The 22,262-nt window shown below is 42.7% G+C and overlaps 1 protein-coding gene across 1 annotated transcript in view; it reads right to left on the bottom strand.

Annotated features, from left to right (window-relative positions):
* GUCY1B1 (guanylate cyclase 1 soluble subunit beta 1) overlaps positions 1–22,262 on the bottom strand; it is a 377,660-nt gene that overhangs the window by 209,882 nt on the left and 145,516 nt on the right. Inside the window, exon 5 of the mRNA XM_085641713.1 lies at positions 16,231–16,428. Within this exon, the coding sequence (XP_085497839.1) occupies positions 16,231–16,428 (198 nt within the window). The remainder of the gene's footprint in view (positions 1–16,230; positions 16,429–22,262) is intronic.

Raw genomic sequence — 22,262 nt, 5'->3', positions numbered from 1 at the left:
GAAAAGTACCACTATTTCATATTCATGCACTAATACATTTCAGCACTTTTCTCATTTATTCAAAATCTATATTTCTACACATGGTAAACTTAGTCCTCTAATAAAGGTCAAGTTATAGGGCATGGGAAGTCAAGGTCTTTGAATTCCTGCCAGTTGGTGATTTATTTGTTTCTGGCCAAATCAAAGCTGCAAGACGCCTGTTCCTCATCCTCCATACTTAATATATCAGGCTCAATATTAGAGGCATCACAAATTTTGTTCATGAAATTATAGTCTCAGTCACCGATCTTGGTTTCCATTACCCCATTAAATGAACATTTCTGCCCTAAGGAATGTTAAAGATAGTGGTCCTTCCAAATATTTCGCAATAATGCTGCACAGACACAATCCTCATGGTGCCAGGTAATATAACTAAATACTATAGAGCATGGTTGAGGATTTGATAATAAATGTATTAACAGATATGGGGACTAATAGTTTGGCCTGAGCAAATAATTGTCAAATGATTTAGGATCCTGAATAAGAGAACTCAAAGTAGATGCAAACATGGAATGGAAGTTGGTTATAGTCAGTGAGTATTCCACTCTCACACCTAGGCCCACAGAGAAACTAAAGCAAAGGTCAGGGGTAAGAAATCCAACTTCACACACTGCAGGATTGTATCTGGCTCATTTCCACTTTGCAACCTTGTGAACCTAACGTCTAGTAAAGAATTGGGACCCAAATGTCCTGCATGACAGTCAAAGATAAACAAACAATTCCCACATGATAAGACTGACCACTGGGCCAGAAGCTACTTAAACTGGTTCTCCTTACAGCCGATCCATACAAATGTGGTTGGAATTGTATCTCAGCTCTGGAAAGTAGGTGCGGGTTATTTTTTTAAATATATGGAAATATATAGCTTTGACTGGATATGGTGTTTATTTTGTATGAGTACCTGGGTGATGCTTCTCCTGCTACCTTTGAAGAATGGAGTGTATAAAGAGAGCACGATTCGGTATGCACCTGCAGTCTCAATTGCACCTTAAATCACAAAAGATCAGTGGTAAACACAGTACCTATGCTAGAGACTACCACATAACTACAGACTGTCCCAGCAACAGGAATCACAGCGGAGATAAAACTGATATCACCTACCACACACATTGTGGCAGAGGGGTCAATGACACCCTTGAGTATTTTATAATACTATTAGTTCTTTACCTGCCCATCATACATCTTACAAACACATTTTACTATACATCACTGGTACTGGATGTTTCAGCACTCGGTCTAACAGAAAGCTTTACAGGTTCTCACCCTCTGTAACTCCATGCAAAAGAGTACATCTTCCCAGAACAGACAACACCCATGATACATTGCACATACAGACTACCACAATTTTACTCAATCCGAACATCATCATCAGCTTTCTCCTGTTTAATGCTGATCCTGCATACCTCTGCATCCTCAAATCATAACTTATTTAGAAGGGCATACCACACATACATGGAACATAACGTTATCCATTCCACACTACACCAAGACAAACAAATTCTGGCTATGCTGCACTTGTGAGTCAATGCCATAACCACCCAGACATAAAACAAGGGCACACACAGCATGGCCATAGAGGGATTTCAAACCAGAAAGACAAGACAGCACTGCATCCAAACACATCTGTGCAACAGAAACTCATGTATGCACACAGACACATGCAAACACCTCTAGAAGCTGCTCGCTTCTAGTACCAACAGTGATCTCAGCAGCCAGCACTCACCCGTGGCATTCTAGTACCATACTCTTCTAAAGATACCATAAGGTGCCTACACAAACCTGATGAAACCTGCTACAAAGTCCAGATTTCAAAGCAGTCTCCAAGTGCCATCTACAGACACTACCAGTGAGACCAGACCCACCAGCAGCAAATTCTATGTCACTGCACCCATGAAGGTCAAAAGACTGAGAAGTTGAGAGCTCTAAATGAGTCTAACTTCACAAAAGCTATTTCGAGTTTGGCAACCTCCTGTGCTTGCAGAACATTTTTTCAAAAAGTACCATCAGCAAAACATGAACACCTTTAGGGAAACTACAGTGCTTGCTGGGCAATAATTCCCACAGATAAAATAAACCAAGAGTGGCAGCAGCTTAAATTTTACTGGTTTCACTGTACACATTTGGGAGGTGAAAGCTAATGCTGATTGGGACAAAGATTGTTTGTTTCCACACTACTCTAAATGTTGCAGACTGCTTCATTTTCTCAGACAGAGATACAACATATCAGTAGAAGAAAAAAATCTACACAAACCTAGCACCATCAAATGCATTAGTGCTCAGTAGGAGACAGACACTCTCTGTCAAGGTTTGCAGATTCTATGGGTCTTGTGTAAATAGCCCTGGGCTACAGGAATGGGTAAATCATCAATTCACTCTGGTGTGTCCACTAAGTATCTGATGCATACCACAAACTAATCAAGCAACATGAAATGATTCTGTGCTAGGAAAACATCCAAAACATTGATATGCTTTTCTCTTCTGCTCGCTGACACACCCTCTAGTGATGCAGAGAACTAACCGAGGCCTGCTACATCAGCAGCAGAAGATGTTGGTTGTTTCAGGTTACGACTAACAAGCTCACCAACTTTACCACTAGCTACATAGAATCCATGGAGTAACATGACCACTGGTGGAGCCTATAGTTAACAACCTACATATTTTGCCATTAACATGCCCACTTCCTAATTTGCATGTGCACTGTGCCATGAAATTGTTGCCCGCTTTATAGAACCAGATGTACAACCAGTAATAAAGATCTCAAATCAAGTTCTTAGCTCAGTGCAATGATGTTCCTTGGCACTTGGGTTATTTTGTCACACACATCTGACCATTGACACCACCCGCCACTGACTTCATAACCTGGCATCTCAGCAGCTTCCTCTTTATTTCAGTGCTAGGTTATGCACAGATGCAGAACTCTGGCTCAGAATTGATGTTCAGAGAAGTGTTGCCAACAAAAACATTACAAGCCTAAGTAAAGACAAATAGTAGTTTGCAGCTGGGCATTACTTATACTGAGACTTTGGAAGGAGTGGAGACCATGGAAGCACACAACATGGATTTTGGCAATTTGAGTGACAGTGGAAAGGCACATCAGAGGAAAACAGAGAGTAGGGTCAAACCAGAGTTTATTCTGATTTTTCAGATATGGAGCTTGATTGTCAAGTACTATTTCAAGGTAGAAACATGTTCTTCTTGATCACCATCAGTGAGTAAAGCAGAAGAAGGGAGCAGTACAGCACGCGTTTCAACATACCACTGAAAGCTGATTAATCAAAATAAGTAGGTCAGGGATTAACACGAAGCACTTCCGTTTAAGTAGAGGGTAGAGGGACTTCACACTCGCCTCGCTATATAAAACCGATGTGCCAGCGCCCGTGCAACGGGCGCGCCGCTGGTGCACCGAAGGCGCACCTAAGGCAAGCCCGTCTGCACCCGTCCGCACCCAACCGGGCCCAGGGCCCAGGACCCCTGCTCCTCCTAACACAGCCCCCACTCCAGTTTACTCTAGAGAGACACTCCTAGCACTCTCAGGTCAGTATGTAGGCGAGGAAACCCATTGTATCAAAGCTCATCCTGGGCACACGGAAGGCCCTTTCTGATGCCTGAACTGTAAATGGAGTAGTTTGACACAGTCGGAGCGGCCTTCCAGAGAAAAGGATGACCTGCACAAACTAAGATGCATCTATTTCAATGCCCGCTCTGTACCCAAACACTCCCTCAATATCTGGGACACTATAAACGATACGCGCCCTGATCTGGTTTTTATAACGGAAACATGGCTGGATGAAAGTAACTCTCCTGACATTGCCACCGCCCTGCCTACAGACTACAAATTTTAAAACAAGATTGGCAGGGACGGAAAGGAGGGGGTCTGGCTATACTCTTTAAAGACTACCTCACTTGCCTCCACGTTTCGGTGGTACAAGTGGAGAAGCACGAAGTATTATCATTTCAAGTAGCCAGAGACGTTCATTTATTGCTCGGAGGAGCTGTAATTTACAATCCCTGGGGCATCAATCTGAACTCAGCGCCCATCTACTAACTCAATTATTTCCCCCCTGCTTGAAATATAAACACTATTTTGTCATAGGGGATTTAACATCCATTTTGAGAAAACCCGCAACTCTGCAGCCTTGCACCTGGAGAATGATATGCAGATTCTTCAACTAAAGCAGTAGGTCTCAGGGCCCACGCATATTGCAGGGCAACTTTGGATCTGCTTTTTTCAAACTTTGACTCAATTTTTATCCAGGAAATCAAACACCTTTCCTGGACAGATCACTCACTTATATCCTTCACACTCACGCTCCAAGCAAATCCTACTAAGCCCTCAAGGTGCTCACAGGGGACAAGGCGAGCATGGAGACTAGTCATCAAAGACTCTTTTCGATCCCATTTTCGGCCCGAGAACCCAGAGGCCTTGAGTATACTCCAAGCTAATAGGGAAACAATGTATCTCGAAAAAAGAAATTATTAACACTCTAGATTTATTTGCACCTAAGCTGCCATTAAAGGTGTCGAACAAATCTCAACAAGGAAAGTGGTATACACACGAACTCAAGGCACTCAAAAGAAAGTGCCAAACCACAGAGCATCACTGGAGGCTATCTAAACTACAAACAGACAGACAGGCATACAAACCAGAGCTGAGGAACTACAATAATGCCATTAAGAAAGCCCAAAAGTCCTATTTTGCTAGAAGAATTAATGAGAATTGCAACTCAAGTAAGGAGCTGTACAAGATAGTAAGGGAGCTATGCAACCCAGTGAGCCTATCCCAAACTCTGCCACCCTCAGAGGAAGGCTGCAAAGAAATCAGTGAGTTTTTGTCAGACAAAATTAGTAAAATATACTCCACATTCAACACCAATACCTCACTGCCAGCAATCAACCGTGAAACGTCAACCCCCCCCCCCTCCGACGCACCTGCCTGCATGGGCAGCTTCTCCCCATTAAAAATACTTTTAGAAAACTAGGGTCTAAGGGAAGTTTTTACCGACCTACCCAAGTTCCAATCCCCGCTATTAACTCAATTGCACAAAAGAACTGGGGGTCTAATGTCAAGCAGCACAGGAGAAAAGAGAAAAGGATGTCCATTCAAAAGATCAACATAGCCAATTCCACAGCAGAGCATGGATTTCCATCAATCTTACTCTTGAAATGGAGCATGGATTCGTATCAATCTAGCTCTCTTGATCATTCATATCATTTGGTCATCCATCCAGTATAAGAGGACTGTCTCTTGATCACGGAGACTGCCTCGCTGGTCAGAAGCTCTATTGCTCAATTGGACTGGTGGATATCGACCTCACATGAAGAACAAAAGATAGTTGTATCCAAGATGGATAGTCCTATATAGTGCAGTGCAAAAAAGTGAGTGAAATCTAATCTGTCCTTTTAGGATTCAGAATATGTAACATACCACTGTCTTTTGGTGTACTGATCCCAGATAGTTGCAATTATTTTTTACTTTGTTGCAATTCACTCTGTTCCGTGTCATCTGTTCCTATGACATGTGTGTGCTTGTGCTAGTGCGATGTATTACAGACGATTCTACTGCAATGTCAATAGCGGTTACTTTCGTTTGTAGCTTCATACACAAGAGGCTTGTTGGAGTCCTCTAATATGATGAGATTGAGGATTTAGCTCGCTCCACTTTTTAGTGGCGTGAGCTGCTATAATAGTGCACACTATACTGGGTGGTAGAATAATACGTGGACTGTGTATATTTTATTAAGATCTAAGAGATTGCATGATTTTTCGGCGGTCTCTTAAAAATGACTTGCGTTGAACAAAAAACTACAACTCTATGCTGGATGATATCATCCCGTAGTTTTTGGATAGACGCTACTCTCATATAGGTCCTTCCACAGAGGGGCTTACTTACATTTGTTTACGGGTGAGCTTTAAGAGTGTACACCACATTGAGATATAGGATAATATGCAGGCTGTGTGTATTTGATTAAGATCCAAGAAATTGTATGTTTAATTGGCGGTCTCTCACAAATGGCTTGCGGTTAATAAACAGAACTACAACGCCATGTTGGATGATATCATCCTGGAGTTCTCGGATAGACGCTATTCTCATACAGCTTCTTCCGTAGAGGGGCACGCTTACATTTGCGTAGGCCGGCGTTTTGTGGCTGCACGTCTTGTTATTCTTACACCGGTGATTACCAGTTGATTTCAGCTGTGCCGATGACGACTATTTAAAGCGCGCTTCCTGTTCCAGTCGTTGCCTCCCACCCTGCTCAGAGAGACCTGGGGCAACGACGGACAGGTAAGCGCTTATGCTGGTACTGAATGCAGGGCTTTGCTAAGGCCCCTGTTGATGGGTCCATAGATCGGTCTGACTTCTAAGCCATTTTGAACTTGTTCTTTTTGCAAGAACCCATTCAGTTTAACATGGGCTGTATTGGTAGGCTTTGAAAACGCTTTACTTTATTTGTTCTGGCCAGTAAGGTCATTGGTCAGTGATTATACAGTTTCTATACTAGTTCTATGTAGCTTGAGAGGCACTAGATATTTTATTGCGAGGAATGAACTTGTCCCAAAGAATCGAATGGTGTACTTTTTTAGACACCGTGTGTTATATGTACTAAGTTGGACTATACGATTATCCCAATGAGATTTGGTCTTGTTGAAGATTTTCTTCTGTTACCCTTATTTCAGAACGGGGCCTCATTCGCCTGAGACAGGTTCCAGGGTAGGTGAGGTGTAATCCCAGATTACGTTGGGTAAGCAATATTCATATGCTTTTACGTAATGAGTAGGCACATTTAATTGCTGGCCTTATTTATAATAGCACAGGTGATTTTTGAGTTGTGTGTGACAAATGTCCTATCTCTCTAGGTGATGTTTGCACCCTGTGATCCAGAGGATTAGAACCTACTGAGGTTGTATTGATTCCAACCTTGACTCACTTATTGCATTTTGTTTGTTTTTGTTTCTTTACACTTCACTATTGGTAGTGTGAACACTGGTTGCAGTAGCTTGCTTTAGACAGACACAGGTCCTGAAGTAAGCCGTGGGTAGTATACCCGGATGGCTGAAACATGTTGACCTACAACTAGGAGTCACTAGGAAGTACTGCTACAGTTGTTTTGCACTGTTTTTAATAAAGTTGTGATGAGTAGATGCAACACTCAGGATTTTTCTCTCACCACAACCCTTTTTTAGATTTCACTCACTTTTTTGCACTGCACTATATAGGACTATCCATCTTGGATACAACTATCTTTTGTTCTTCATGTGAGGTCGATATCCACCAGTCCATTTGAGCAATAGAGCTTCTGACCAGCGAGGCAGTCTCCGTGATCAAGAGACAGTCCTCTTATACTGGATGGATGACCAAATGATATGAATGATCAAGAGAGCTAGATTGATACGAATCCATGCTCCATTTCAAGAGTAAGATTGATGGAAATCCATGCTCTGCCTTGGAATTGGCTATGTTGATCTTTTGAATGGACATCCTTTTCTCTTTTCTCCTGTGCTGCTTGACATTAGACCCCCAGTTCTTTTTGTGTGTGCAATTGAGCTTCTCCCCATTCACAGAGGTAGAAGTTGCAAAAACAATGGGGGAAGTTAAGTCTGGGTCTCCCCTTGACCCCTGTCCCCACTTTGTCTTCGCCCAGATCATACCTATAATCTCCCCACATGTTACCAAGCTATTCAATAACTTGCTGGATACCGCAGTATTTCCAGAAACATGGAAACAGGCCGTAGTAACCCCCCTTCTGAAGAAAACAGGAACAGACATGCGTAATCCGGCTAATTCCGACCAATTTCCCAACTGCCGTACCTCTCAAAAGTCATGGAAAAATTGGTTAATAGACAGCTGTCGAACTATCTCGAATCAAACGATCTACTACACCCCTCCCAAACTGGCTTTAGAGCCACCAACAGCACGGAATCAACTCTCTTAGCTGTGTCAGACAATATAAGATCCCTGGTTGACCAGGGGAAAGCCGCCGCCTTGATTTTATTAGATCTGTCGGCGGCGTTCAACACTGTCTCACACAATCGCCTACTGGAGATTCTTCATGGAAAAGGAGTCTATGATAAAGCCCTTCAATGGCTGAGCTCATTCCTGAACATAAGAACACAGAGAGTACAAATGGGGGAGTTATCATTTAAACCAAAACCAATCAGTTATGGTATTCCACAGGGGGCATACCTAAGCTCCACACTTTTTAATGCCTATGTGTCATTTCTGGAAAAAATCAGTGAGAAGTGGGGCTTTGATATCTGCTCCTACGCTGATGACACTCAATTGCTGATAACCATTGAAGAACAGCATGAGAACACAAGACTAAAACTGAATAACTGTCTCTCGGAGATGGCAACCTGGATGTCAGAACACTGTCTTAAACTAAATGCAGAGAAATCTAAAATGTTACTCTTTGGAGAAGCCAAGCTCATCTGGAATTCCACCTGGTGGCCCCAGGCACTGGGGGATGCCCCAGTTCCAAAGAAATGCACACAAAATCTGGGGGTCCTTATGGACAACACCCTATCCATGTAGGACCACATGAGGGTTCTGTGTGGAAGAAGCTTCGCGATGTTGAAGCTTCTAAGAAGGCTATTTCCTTGGATCCCGCAAGATTGCAGGAGAACGGTCACGCAGGCACTACTGACCAGCAGATTGGATTATGGTAATACACTATTTGTAGGCATGGCAGACTACCTTTTCACATACCTACAGGTGGTGCAAAATGCCGCAGCAAAACTGGTATGTAACAAAGACAGACTCAGCTCATCGTCTGAGTGCCTGAAACTACTTCATTGGCTGCCAATGCGCCAAAGAGCGAAATTTAAGCCGCTCAGCTACACACACAAGGCCCTGCACCAACGGGGGTCTTTTATCCTACAGAGGAACGTTGAATTTTATGTACCCACTAGGTGCTTAAGATCAGTATCCCTAGCTTTAGCCAGAACCAAACGCATTAAGAAAACAAGAACAGGGGGCCGTAGCTTCTCATACTTGGCAGCAAAACACTGGAATGACCTACCACAAGAACTTCGCCTCACAGAGGACTATCTAACCTTCAGAAAAAAACTCAAGACTCATTTGTTCTCTGGAAAATAATACTGACCAAACTCATGAACCACTCAGTTACACACCAGAAGTCTGAGCACAGCGCTGTGATATCCTCTGGATGAATGACGCGCTTTACAAATACAAATACAAGTAGGGCAATGCAGGACTGTACTTATGCAACAAAGGAAATATTTCGGCAAAGGATAATGTTTTGTCATGGAACATGAATATGTGGTGCTACGCATCTGAAGCACAATGGGGATAGCACACAGTAGGTAAAGACAAGTAAAGGCATATTCATTCAGCAGGGCATGTGTACTGCATAGTCTTAGTGAGTGCATAGTATTGCTGAAGAGCCTGTGCTATTCCTCTTTGACTCTATTGAAGTGAAATCTCTGGGCAATGTGTTTGTACAAAGTTTGCAGGCTGCAGTGGGTCCTAGCATCATCCTAATGTCTTGGATTTATGAACATCACTGCTCAGTAGCATCAATTTCTGATGCTATGAGCAGTGCTATATTTCCTGTTACCTCTGTCCTGCCTCAAATCCTGGTGCAAACTGCAATGTGTCTGAGTGAATCCAAAGGTGGCTTTGCAGTCTAGGGTCTATAGAATAATGAATCTTTTGTCACTAACCAATAGACCTTGAAGGAATCTGAGAATCCTCTTTGTTCACATAATCTTAGGTCTATATGTATAGCTCTTTGTCTGTGAATCTTTTGGGAACACAGCACCTCGATTATTGTCAACCTCCTCTGCTCTATATTAGTTGGTGGTGGTAGTTGCCTGACTCATGAGAGAGCAGTTGTGTCTTTAGCCCAGGAAGAGAATATTTGTGGTTTACAGGATTGGCAGTCATCTGTTGATGAACATGCTGTAGAGCATGGTCAGAACTGCATAATGTCCACAGTCTTCATTTGGTGGATGTGCCACCCAGGGACTTCTTGATACAGGCATATGCATTTCAGTTTTAGCACTCCAATAGTTTTCTGGATGGTAGATCGTGTTTAGAAATATTATCTCAGTTTTGCTAATGTATCCTCAAACATGCCTGTGAAGGACTGCCAATGACAAATGGGGGTTAAAGTCCATATAGATGATTAATTAGAATGAGGGGTACAGCTGCTTTGTAATGTGTGGCTGTGTTGGTAACTCATTTAGTAGAGTGCAGTTTCTGTAACTGGATGATGTCATTTAAACAGATACTCTAATAAAATTCAAGATAGTAGCACCATGCCTCGCAATAAAATGTAAATGTGCAAGGTGAGTCTGATCTAACGTTGTTTTTAACAAAGTGACTTCTGGTGGCATTTTAATGGCAAGAGTATGCAAAGAATATTGATTACCATCACAAGAAAGCCACAGATGATGTAGGGGGCTTCTATCTTTAGATATATTATACGTGAATAAATGTGACATGGCACGCCTCTTGACACCTGAACAAATTCTTGGTATATCATACTGAAATATAGTTTTCTGGTTGTGATATGCCAATGGTGGCACTGTTGGCATGCTGAGATTTCACTGAGATGTCAGCTCATACAGCTGGTAGCATATATTTGATAGAAGAGGTGTGTGACACAAACTTTCCGTGAAGTCTTGCACTGGTGTATGTTGCAATTACCGATACATGTCTAAGAGGAAGTGCTCTTTCAAAGCTTCTCACCATCTATTAGTGGTGTACTGTAGTGGTGTACTGTTCCCTTAATGTGTGAACTATCTTGTTTAAATTGTTCATTAATGCCCTTCATTGCATTATAAGTGTACTTTCCTCATAACCAGTGCTTTTGTTTCTCTAGATATTGTCTGTTCTCCATGGTGATTCATGTAACATGAATGTATTTCATATTAGGTGGATTTCAAAACTTACTTTAATGCAAATATATTTTTGAGGACTGAGGATTAAAGTGTGATGCTGAAAAGTCAGAGTTCAATTTTTAACCTGTTTTTTTGTTGTTGTTCGAATGCATCAGTTACTTTCCTCGGTGGGCAGGGCCATGCAAATAGATTATATATAAGTATATTGATAAGAAAGTTATAATCTGACATATATATAAAGGACTAAACATTCATTCCAAAAATATCTCCCCATTGTGTGTAGATTTTCAATTATTAACTCCCATGGGGTCAATATATTTGTATGACACAACGAGTCTGATTCACAAATGTAAATATACACATGCATATTTACACATTTATATTTACTATTACAGATAGATGTCACATGTAGATTTATTCCTATGCGTAAAATTGCATGTTTCCATCCCCTCAAAACAAGTGGTTGACCTTCCAACAACATGATGTACAAGAATTAGGTTACTACTTATAACTTTGAACATTGGGCCACTGTGGCATTCTCTCTGTGGAAAAGTATTGCAAAAATGATTAGTTTGTTTTTTAAAAAAAATTGAATATTTTAATGTATAATATAATTATAAATAATGTAAAATATGTATTATTAACCCAGCTGAAATAAAGAACTATTGGCCCATCACTCTGCTCCCCTATACAGCAAACGTCCTTCAGAAAGGGATCAACCAGCAACTCACCCAACACCTAGATGACTACAACCTCCTGGACCCCTCCCAATCAAGGTTTTCAGCTAACCGCAGCACGAAGACACCCCTGATTGCAGCGACAGACAACATCAGAGCCCTCCTGGACAGCAGGGATACAGCTGCCCTCATCCTCCTGGACCTGTAAGCTGTGATTGACACCGTCTCCACCACATCGGGATTCAAGGTGACGCCCTCAAATGGATGTCCTCATATTCCATCGGCAGAACCCAACGGTCAACTTCAAAAAACAGGAAGATCATCTGCGGAGTTCCCCAAAGATTGTCCCTCAGCCCGACCCTTGTCAACACCTACATGACCCAATTGACAGCCACCATCAGATCACATGGACTCAACATCATCTCCTACGTCGACGACATGCAGCTCATGCTCTCACTTTCCAAAGATCCCTCCATCACTAAAGCTATCTTCCACGGATGCATAATAAACATTGCAGACTGGATGAAGGACAACTATCTCAAACTCAACACCGAAAAAAATAGAAGTCCTCATCTCTGGGGACAAAACCTCACCATGGACCTACGTATGGTGGACTGAGGAGCTCAGCATACCCCACGCCCCAATAGACCATACCCATAACCTCAGCATCATCCTAGATAGCAAGCTATCCATGTAGACGCAAGTCAAGGCAGTCTCATTCGTCTGCTTCCATACCCTTCAGATGCTCCACAAGATCTTCAGGAGGCTCCCGGTAGACACCAGATGGACCGTCACGCAGGCTCTCATCACCAGCAGGCTGGACTAAGGAAACACACTCTACGCATAAATCACTGCATGCCTCATGAAACGACTCTAGACAATGCAGAACTCAGCAGCAAGGCTCATACTCGACCTTCCCAGAAGGACCCACATCACACCACATCTCAAGAAACTACACTGGCTCCCAATTCAGAAGTGATGCCAGTTCAAGATGCTGACCTACGCATACAAGGCCCTGCACATTTGAAGGACCAGCATACATCAACAAATATCTGACCCTCCACCAACTGACCAGACACCTTTGATCAGCTTACCTCTCCCTCGCAGACAGCTCACGGATATTTCGAGCCAACAGCAGAGGATGCTCCTTCGCACACCTGGCAGCAAAGGCTTGTAACAACCTCTCCCTGCACCTTAGGACCGCACCGTCGCCCCAGCAATTGAACGAACAAACCTCCAAGCAGCAGCAAACAGCTCCTGCTCCTTGAGACCCTCACAGGTGATTTGACACGCTCTATAAATGTTTGATTGATTGATTGATTAACCTAGAACCAAGTAAATAATACGATACAGCATGTTAACTCATCAAATTAAATGAGAACTAAAGAATTCATTTAAATGTATTACCGTGATTCATACATCATTTGTAAACTATAATAAAAAAAAAAAAATCCTACCCTCAGTAACATTTGTATTGTTACTTAATAATTATTAAAGCTTGTTAAAAAGAAGTATGTGTTTAATTAATTGAAATTATTATTATTCAAAAGTTTAATATTTCATTTATTTTGAAAATCATATTTATTAGCACATTTTGATAAAAATAAATATTAATTCTATCAGATGCACCTAAGCACACACACACATACAACATGACATACCTATATTTATGAGGGCCGGCCATTGGCCATAATAAAGTGTGGAATTACTATTCAAACTCCACGTGCACTTTGATACCAGGGAAGGCTATAAAGTGGACCGAGGCAAATCTAACTGCAGTTTTAGTTTTTGATACACTCGCTCTAAAGTACCTAAACACACTATTGGAACCGGTCCTCACAATGCACTGATCCTCGAAAAGAAAGTGTTTCTCAGGTTTTGACAAGGATAACGCATGCTGTGAGGACCGAGTCGGTCTCCACAGCGTGGGTTAGACATGCACAGACACACACATATACATATATATCATTTAAATTTAGAAACAATGTAATTCAAGTAACATTATAGCGTGTGCAGTGGATCACGTTCACATACGATTGATGCGAAAAGGAGTCATGGTAATAGGTATGCAGATAACAATAATATATGTTACCTATTTCCACAGATTCAGTTGCTTGGCAATTCCCAGGCTTCCTGATGTGTAACACATAACACACTGTAACTCAATAGTGATGGAGAGAGAGATAGAGACAGAGAGTGAGAGTGACAGAGTGTGTGTGTGTGTGTGTGTGTGTGTGTGTGTGTGTGTGTGTGTGCGTGCGTGTGTGTGTGTGTAAACAGTGTAAGTTGCTCACGTACTAGTTATGAAAATCTCATACATGTCGGAAATCTCAACAAGCACATACCTAAAAGGATCGGAATGGCTCTGGTGAAAACCAAGCGACCCAAAGGGCTGAGCTTAATCGGCTGAAACATGTTGACCAGTGGATGAGGAAGTCAATACCTTCTCCCTACACATCCCACTCTGTTTTAAAAATGGCCAAAGGGGCCCTTAATGAAAAATGTAAATGGCACATCAGCAGGCTTTTTAACTTTTCCCCATATCCCTCAGGAATCCTAAACCTTTACATCAAACTGTTCCCTCCAACGTTGAGGTCAAGCCCATCTGGTAACTCTAGATGTACCAGGTGAGGACTTGATAATGAAGCATACCACATATTTGTGCAGGTGACAGTCAGTTTAACAAATAAGGACTATTTTCCATTTACTGTAATTCGAAACCAATAGTACATTTGTTTTGCACCAATAGGAATAATATTTTCTTGTGACTTAGATTAAAACTAAAAAACCTTTTGCTCAATCCCTGTTTTAAGTTCAACTATATACTAGGAAGCACCGTTCTTTCCTATTAAAGTGAGTGGAATGATTCATTTTTTTGTATTTCTAATCTTTATTGCAAACATACTGCATCCATATTAATATGGCGTATTTAACATTTTTTGGGACACATGCTTGCAAGAAGTAAATCCGTTCCACCAGCTTATCAAGGCCAGATCCGATGGCTTTACCAATGATTGTCAATCTTAGCATTTTCCTGTCACCTGAGCAGAGACATGTAAAAAAGTGCTAAATGTCCACAAATCAAAACTCAAATGCATGTGTGCATTGGAGAAAATGTATAGAATGCTTGCATTAATGCGCTCAAAGGTCCAAATCAGTTAAATATATTTTACATGTCATTTCACCACAATTTTATGTGACAGCTCCTAATGCACCAGGCACTAAACGTGTTAGCAGGTGTGGTAATCCACAGCCCATAAGGCTCTCCTACTTTACCTAATTGGAAGGTGTCACCTTAAATACTTTTACAGTTACTTAGATTTGTCTTAGATTAGTCTTCTGATGTGGGCTAATCTAATGACAGATGGCATTTGGTGTGGGATAAGAACTTGACATGCCATACTAATGCTACAGGTAAGCTGCACGTTTACCTTAGGAGCATGGCGAACAATTCACAAAAATCAGTGGCTTCACGTTGGTACATCTTTGCAAAGTCACTTGCATTTACATTTCGGGGATTCCGAGGACTTCACGATTCCTGATAAATTCAAAGTGACATGAAATTCATGGCACTGCACCATCTGGCATAATTATTATGAGGTACTCCAACACCAGGTATTAAAATGGCGAGCATTTAGATCACTGTGACTACGTTTTATTTCCCCATTCAAATAATAAAGGATGACACATGTTTAGAGTTTATTCAGTGATTACTATGTCTTAGTTCATCCAAAATAAAGTTCAGCCAGTCCAAGATTAGTGCATAAACATTCTAGCAAGTCTGCATCCAAGTCAGCAGATTGTTTTGCCGTGTTGCTTGAAAGGGAGAGGGCAGCAATGCTCCATGTTTACAAAAATATGGTGTATTTCTGCTCTCTCCTTGGCTGGTGCACCGTGAGCCCCCTAGCACCAATGCAGGCCCCCCTGCACCATAGTGTAACTTTGTCTGTGTTTCAGGTAGGAATGCTTTGTGCAGAATGGGACTGCCTCCTGCACAAAAACAATCCTTAGAGGCATATTTCTCTTTCTACATGTGCTGCAGAATGCCGGCCCACGGGCTTCTGAGCAAATCTTTGGGCCCCAGCACTTATCGTTTTGCAAATTTAGCACTGGGTCAACTCTCTCAGAACTTGCAACTGGATAATCTACAATCTATGTTAACAGCAGAAAACTGGACCTGCTTATGACGTGACATTACATTAACAGCACACCTTTAAAAACAAATATAATACAAATCAATATCTATAAATACCTGTCTTGATTAAAAACGGAGCCCTTACATCTTGTGGCCTAAATGTCACGTCTGACTTTAAAATGAGAATGAAAAATGACTTTATGATTTTTTAAATCACAAAATCATACAACGCCCAAATAATTTTCATATGGCCCTACTTTGACAGACGCCGTGTACTATTTTCCAAATTCTTTCAGAAATGAAAGTGAATACTGAAGCGGATATGATAAAACGACCGCCCGACCGACGATTGCCCTCATGTGTATTCCGCGATACAATGCTATGCACATGCTTATCAGTGTTAGCAAGATGGCGCTTAGCAACGCGTGGAGTCTGGTGTTGTGATAAAGGCCAACGGCAGTACTCTCCCCAGAATAACACCCGCTTCCTCTAATGGCTACAGACTTCCTGAGTTACCTTCATATCTATTTCCGTCCCGTGGATCTGTTGAGCCACAGTTTTGATAATTCCTATGACAATATCCTGAAGTCCGTCTCGTTCTGAGTAGTAGTGCAGAATCAACCCTTTTCCTTTGTCTGCATCGGTACATCTGAAAGATGGGGCGCGCATGCCAGGGTAAATGGTAGCAAGGTGGTCATGTAGAGCATCCAGATTCTGCAAAAGCATTAAAAAGACACAAATGTAAAAGACAGTGAACATTTCCTGAAGGAACACACAACAGTAAGACATTTTGTAATAATGCTCTGAAAACAAAATCTGTACTTAGCTTAATTTCATCGCAGAGCAGAACAGCTGTTTTTATGCACCTGCAGTGCATTCAATTAACTCTATTTCCTCGAATTAGTGTATTATTTTAGAAAGCACAGCCAGGCCCTGGCCAGGAAAACAAAAGCAACCTTGAGGTAAATGCTCAAGCCAAGCACGTTCCCTTCATCTCTCTACTTCTCTTCTCTCACTCTTCTGCCTCTCGGATCGCTTTCTCTCTACCTTTCCCCGTCCTCCTCTCTCTCTCTCTCAAAGCCACCCCATGCCTGCTGCAATTGCCCTCAGGAAGCTGGGGAAAGTGACAAAATAAAACTAGGAGTGGCCCTGGACTTTCACAACTGCTCTCCAAGCACACAGGGGTAATGCCTTGGTGGAATAAAAGATCTTTTTAGCCTGGAACACCGCTCTGAAACAGAAAAAGGCAAACCCTGATCTCTGTACTGTCTGAAAATGAAGGCCAAACTTGGAGAAATATCTGGTTAAACTTCAGACACATGAAAGGATGCACTTGGGCTCTGAGCTGGTTTTTGTATCGACATTTTCTAATCAGAGGCCGTAATTGAAGCAGATTATCCTTTAGCATTGTCCCATGCTACAATCAGAACCTGACTTTAAAGGACTCTTTTCTAAACCACTCCTGTTTGCCTACAAACGAACCATAAACATGAAAGAAATGTTGTCAAGGCCAAAAATGACCAGAGGGACACCCTCATACCAGGGTGCCATTCCCTGTCTGAACTGCAACAATTGTAATAATATTATCAAAGGTAATTCAATTACCCATCCATGCAAAGGAACCAAAATCAAATTGAAAGTCAACGCCACCTGTGACACCAGAAATGTGGTCTACTTACTGAAATGCCCGTGCAGATTTGGATACGTAGGGAAAACCGAACACAGAATTTAAATCCGACTGAACGGACACAAAAGCAACATCAGTACCTTGAATCAGAAATCCACAGTAGCCACACACTTTATGGAGTTAAAACACAACATCAGCCAACTCAGATTCTTGGGACTTGAAGTCGTAGCAACACAAGAAGGCAGAAACAACCACAAATATCTTCTCCAAAGAGAGACCTTCTGGCCCACATTGCTGGACACTCTTACACTGAATGGACTCAATGATCGGATCGAATATAGATGTTTTCTGTGAACTTCTTTTACTTTCATGCTTTGCATCTGTTCATTCACACTTTAATTCTCAGTTTGCATGGTACTATTCGGTAACCTCTATGACCCTCAGGTCTTCACTTCCCCACTCTATCTCTCAGTCTGTAACCCATCTTATATGGCTTCTTTCACACCACCTCATCCTCACCTGTGTTCTATCTTCTTTATTCTCATTCTTACTTCTAGGTTCAGGCTACATGCATTTTTGCTATTCGGGACATATCTTTCCACTTGGAAGCCTTTACCTGGGCAAAGGGACCATTCCAAGATGCCCCCCATTCTTCATAGTCTTATTTTTCACCGTTGGTTTTTTATCTTGGTTTTACACCACTCTTATTCCTCACTAATGATCGCATAAGACTTTATTTTCAGCCTTTCCGTCCTCCTGAATTATTTCTTTAATTTTTGACTATAACTTTCACCTTCATGAATGTTGCTAACCTTGTGCAGTCATAAAGTTACTGGGACTTCGAATATCCTATTGTCCTTCGGGTGACTTTTTCTATTTCCACATCCCTGCACACCCGCGTTAGTCAAACACTTGCCCTCACTCACGGGAAGACCTGCACTTTGTCATAACGGCAGTAAGAAACCATCTAGCGCACAATCTTTGCATTCCTTGCATGCTGTTGGACTTGGCCCTTTTTTTTGCAGGGTCATCCCTGAACTTTTTGCCTTCCTCCTGTATTTTTTCTGACCTGTTTTTGTTGGTTTTAGGACTCTGGGCACTTTACCACTGCTGATCAGTGCTAAAATGCATATGCTCTCCCTATGGTAAATTGACGTATGGATTAGTGATTCCATGATTGGTTTGGTTTACTTGTCAGACCCTAGTACAGTGCACCAGGAGTGCCCAGGGCTGGTAATCCAAATGCTGCTAGTGGGCTTGCAGCACTGGTTGTGCCACCCACAGAAGGTGCCTATTAAAATGTGTCTAAGGCTTGCCATTGCAGAGCTTGTGTGCAGTCTGGTACTGCCATGCTGACTGGGGATGTGCACCCACTTGCCAGTCCCTTAACCTTCCCTTTTCTGCATATTAGTCACCCCTATGGTAGACCCAAGGGCAGGGTGCATTGTAAGTACAAGGTAGGACCTGCCCAGGTGTGTGTGGCATGTCCTGATAGTTGAATTACAGCCATTTTCGTTTTTCACTATTGCAAGGCTACCTGTTCCCCATAGGCCAGAATGGGCAGTTTGATTATTACATCTTATAATGCTAACTGACTCAGGGAACTAGGTAGATATTCGAGTTTAGTATGCCTGAACTCAGAATGATAAAATGCATCTTTTAGTGAAGTTGGTTTTAACAATCTGTGTTTGAAAATACCGCTTTTAGAAAGTAGGTATTTTCTTGTCTAACCATCCAAGCCTGCCTGTGCTAGGTTGTGTATTCCTTGTCTGGAGTTTGAGTAACAGGGGCTGAGAGATTCCAGGAGACAGGGTGAGACAGCACAGGGCCGAATAGAGAGATCTGCATTTAGATGGGTGGAAGGAGTTGCACCTGGGACCTGAATAGGGCTGTGCCTTCCCTCCACAATGCTGGCTCCACCCTCTGTGGTGCATCTGATGTCCCTGCTCTGCACTGTGAAAAGAAAGAAGGAGTCATGTAAACAGAGTGCTCCTGGACGGACCAGAACTGGTTTGGACCAGGCAAAGGCCTCTCTGCCTTCAGAGAAAAAAGAGAAACTGAGAATAAATATTGGGACCCAAACCCAATAACTTTAGATCACTTTGGGAAACAAGAAGAAACCTTTGCTGACGAGAGGAACCAGAGAGACTGAGGAGAGACTATCCCTAAGCTTGAGGGATTGGCCAGCAGTGGTTGCCTGACTGCCAAAGAGAGGAGAAAGGAACTTTGTGTGTACTTTTAATCAACTTGTGAAGGATCTCCAAGGGCTTAAGAAAAGAGCTTGCCTCCTGCTGAAGTCTCAGGGACAACAGACTTCACCAACCAGCTCCCCAAGAGTTCTTTGGAAGTGCCTGCTGTTTTGCGAGGCTTTCTGAGGGACTGCGTGTTGGAAGGCGCTGGAAGCGCGACTCACGAGCAAAAAGCGTGTTGCCGAACTGCCGCTGTCGCTTCACAACGAGAAAGCGCCTCGCATCACCGAAGAAGAGTATCGACATCACATCAGACGCCGCCGCATCACCGGGAAGCGTGTCGCAGGGCCTGTCACGGCTTGCATCGTTGTCGAAGCATCTCGCATCGCCAGAGAAAAGGAATCGACGTCGCATCAGATGCCGCCACATCACCGGGAAGGGGGTCGCAGGGCCTGTCGCGGCTCGCATCGTTGTCGAAGCATCTCGCACCGCCGGAAAAGAGGATCGACGTCGCATCAGATGCCGCCGCATCACCAGGATGGGTGTCGCAGGGCCTGTCGCGACTCGCATCATTGCCAAAGCGTTTCGCATCACTGGAGAAGAGGATCGACGTCGCATCAGACGCCGCCGCATTACCGAGAAGCGTGTTGCAGGGCTTGTCGCGGTCCGCATCGAGTCACATCAAGAAAAAGACGCAATCTTTGTTTCATTGCACCGGATCTTCATCACATCATGGCGTTGCGTGCCGCATTGCCACGGAAGCGCAGTAAGAAACCGACGCATCACCTCCCCTCGCAGAGAAGAACCAACGCATCCCCTACGCAGTAGTAGGGACCCGACGCATCACCGTTCTTGCGTGTAAGGAACCGACGCACCACCTTCCCTGCAACACTTTCGTTGTATAGCGTTACGCATCCTAAGGTACATTGAACTCAAAGTGTTGCATTTTAACATCTAAAGAGAACTAAGCTAATTCTACCATTTTTAAGTTCAATATTGTGGATTTTTGTCATTTATGGTCTTGTGTTAAATCTATATAAAGAATACTTATTTTTAATATACAACTTGTGTGTGGTGTCCATCTGTATTGTTGTCACTGGGTTACTGTATGTGTTCAAAAATGCTTTACACACTACCTCTGACTCTGAGATAAGCTTGTCTGATCGTGCCAAGCTACCAAGGGGGTGAGCAGGGGTTATTTTAGGAGTGTATCCCCTTACCCTGACTAGACGCAAGAGCCCCTATTTGGACAAAGGTACCTACCTCTGCCAACTAGAGACCCCCAAATCTAACACATGCCTATTTACTCGCGGCACCTATATGGTTGTTAACTCGCGTTATCATTTTATTTCGCCCGCATAGAATGGCCGCATTCCTTGCATGCTTGTCCACTTTCCCCTTGTGGTATTTCAATATATTCTACCTGTAAAACCGCCATTTCTCACCAAGCTTGTTTACTCACAGTATGGTATCACGTCATGCGAGATACCTCGATATACCTGCATTATGGAATTTAGCACATCACGTTTCTGCTCAATCACAGCACTGCATGTGAGTCCATCATTTATTATTTTGTTCACTTAGCCGTATTTTTTCACACCACTCCCTGCATGCCTGTTCACTTTCCCATTACGGTATTGTGACACATCTCATTATGCCTGTTTACTTACCTTACGGCATCACGCCATGCAAGATACCTCGATATATTAGCTGTAACAAATGTAATATATCACATTCCTGCCCGCATCGAATGACCGCATTCTTGGCATGCTCGTTCACTGCCCCATCTCGGCACCGCATGTCTGTTCATTTAGCTCCACTTTCACCGATGGCCTGCTTGCACAAGGCTTAAAGTACACTTTTGATTTTCCAACCACCTCCCACGGGTACTCATAGCTCACTTTGAATTTCTGAGATTAACATGACGGTAATACTCTTTACATTCGCCATCTCCGTTTCATTGTTTCTAGACATGAATTTCCCCAGACGAATGATTTTACCCGAAATGCATTGGGTTTGATGAACCATTCGGTTAAACCGTATTTCCTCAGAAGGACCTATTGGAAATTCTCAATTACTATGGAATAAAACTTCACTTCCATGTTGATTTGTTGTCCAGTTATTATATAGGAGAGGATTAACCTCCTTGTTGGAGACCGGCTGTGCCATAGGGAGACGTTACCCAGCCAGGCAACGTTTCTCATTCATTATATTGTCACGCTGTTTGATCAGACAGCGATACCCCAGTGGCACGCTAAACACAGAGGGTCCGATTCACAGAACTAATTTACTACAAAATCCTAAACTTACTACCATTTTGGTTTTCACAGAAGGCACTTACTCATTTTGGTATTCACAGAAGGTACTTACTCATTTTGGTATTCACAGAAGGCACTTACTCATACTAACTTTATGTCCACACTCGGGGCAGAGATTCTGGCCCGGTGGTGGAGGTTCCGGCCCGGAGGTGGAGATTCCGGCCGGTAGTGGAGATTCCGGCCCGGAGGTGGAGATAGAGAAATAGAGAAATTCAGACTTCATCCAAAAATGGAAAGTTTTCTTTAAATGTAAATATGCGAATTATCATAAGGTTCAAGAGCCCTGTATATTATGGATTTACATCTCTGTCGGTATTATGAAAAGTGGTTCTACACCCCACCAAAGACATTTTTGCTAAGTCAATCTTTTGACCCTCACTTCTGGCGATAGTATGCTAGATGCATGAATGACCT

The sequence above is a fragment of the Triturus cristatus genome, chromosome 2_2, assembly GCF_964204655.1.
Source record: "Triturus cristatus chromosome 2_2, aTriCri1.1, whole genome shotgun sequence".
Lineage (NCBI taxonomy): Eukaryota > Metazoa > Chordata > Amphibia > Caudata > Salamandridae > Triturus > Triturus cristatus.
This window is presented reverse-complemented; position numbering and strand designations above follow the sequence as displayed.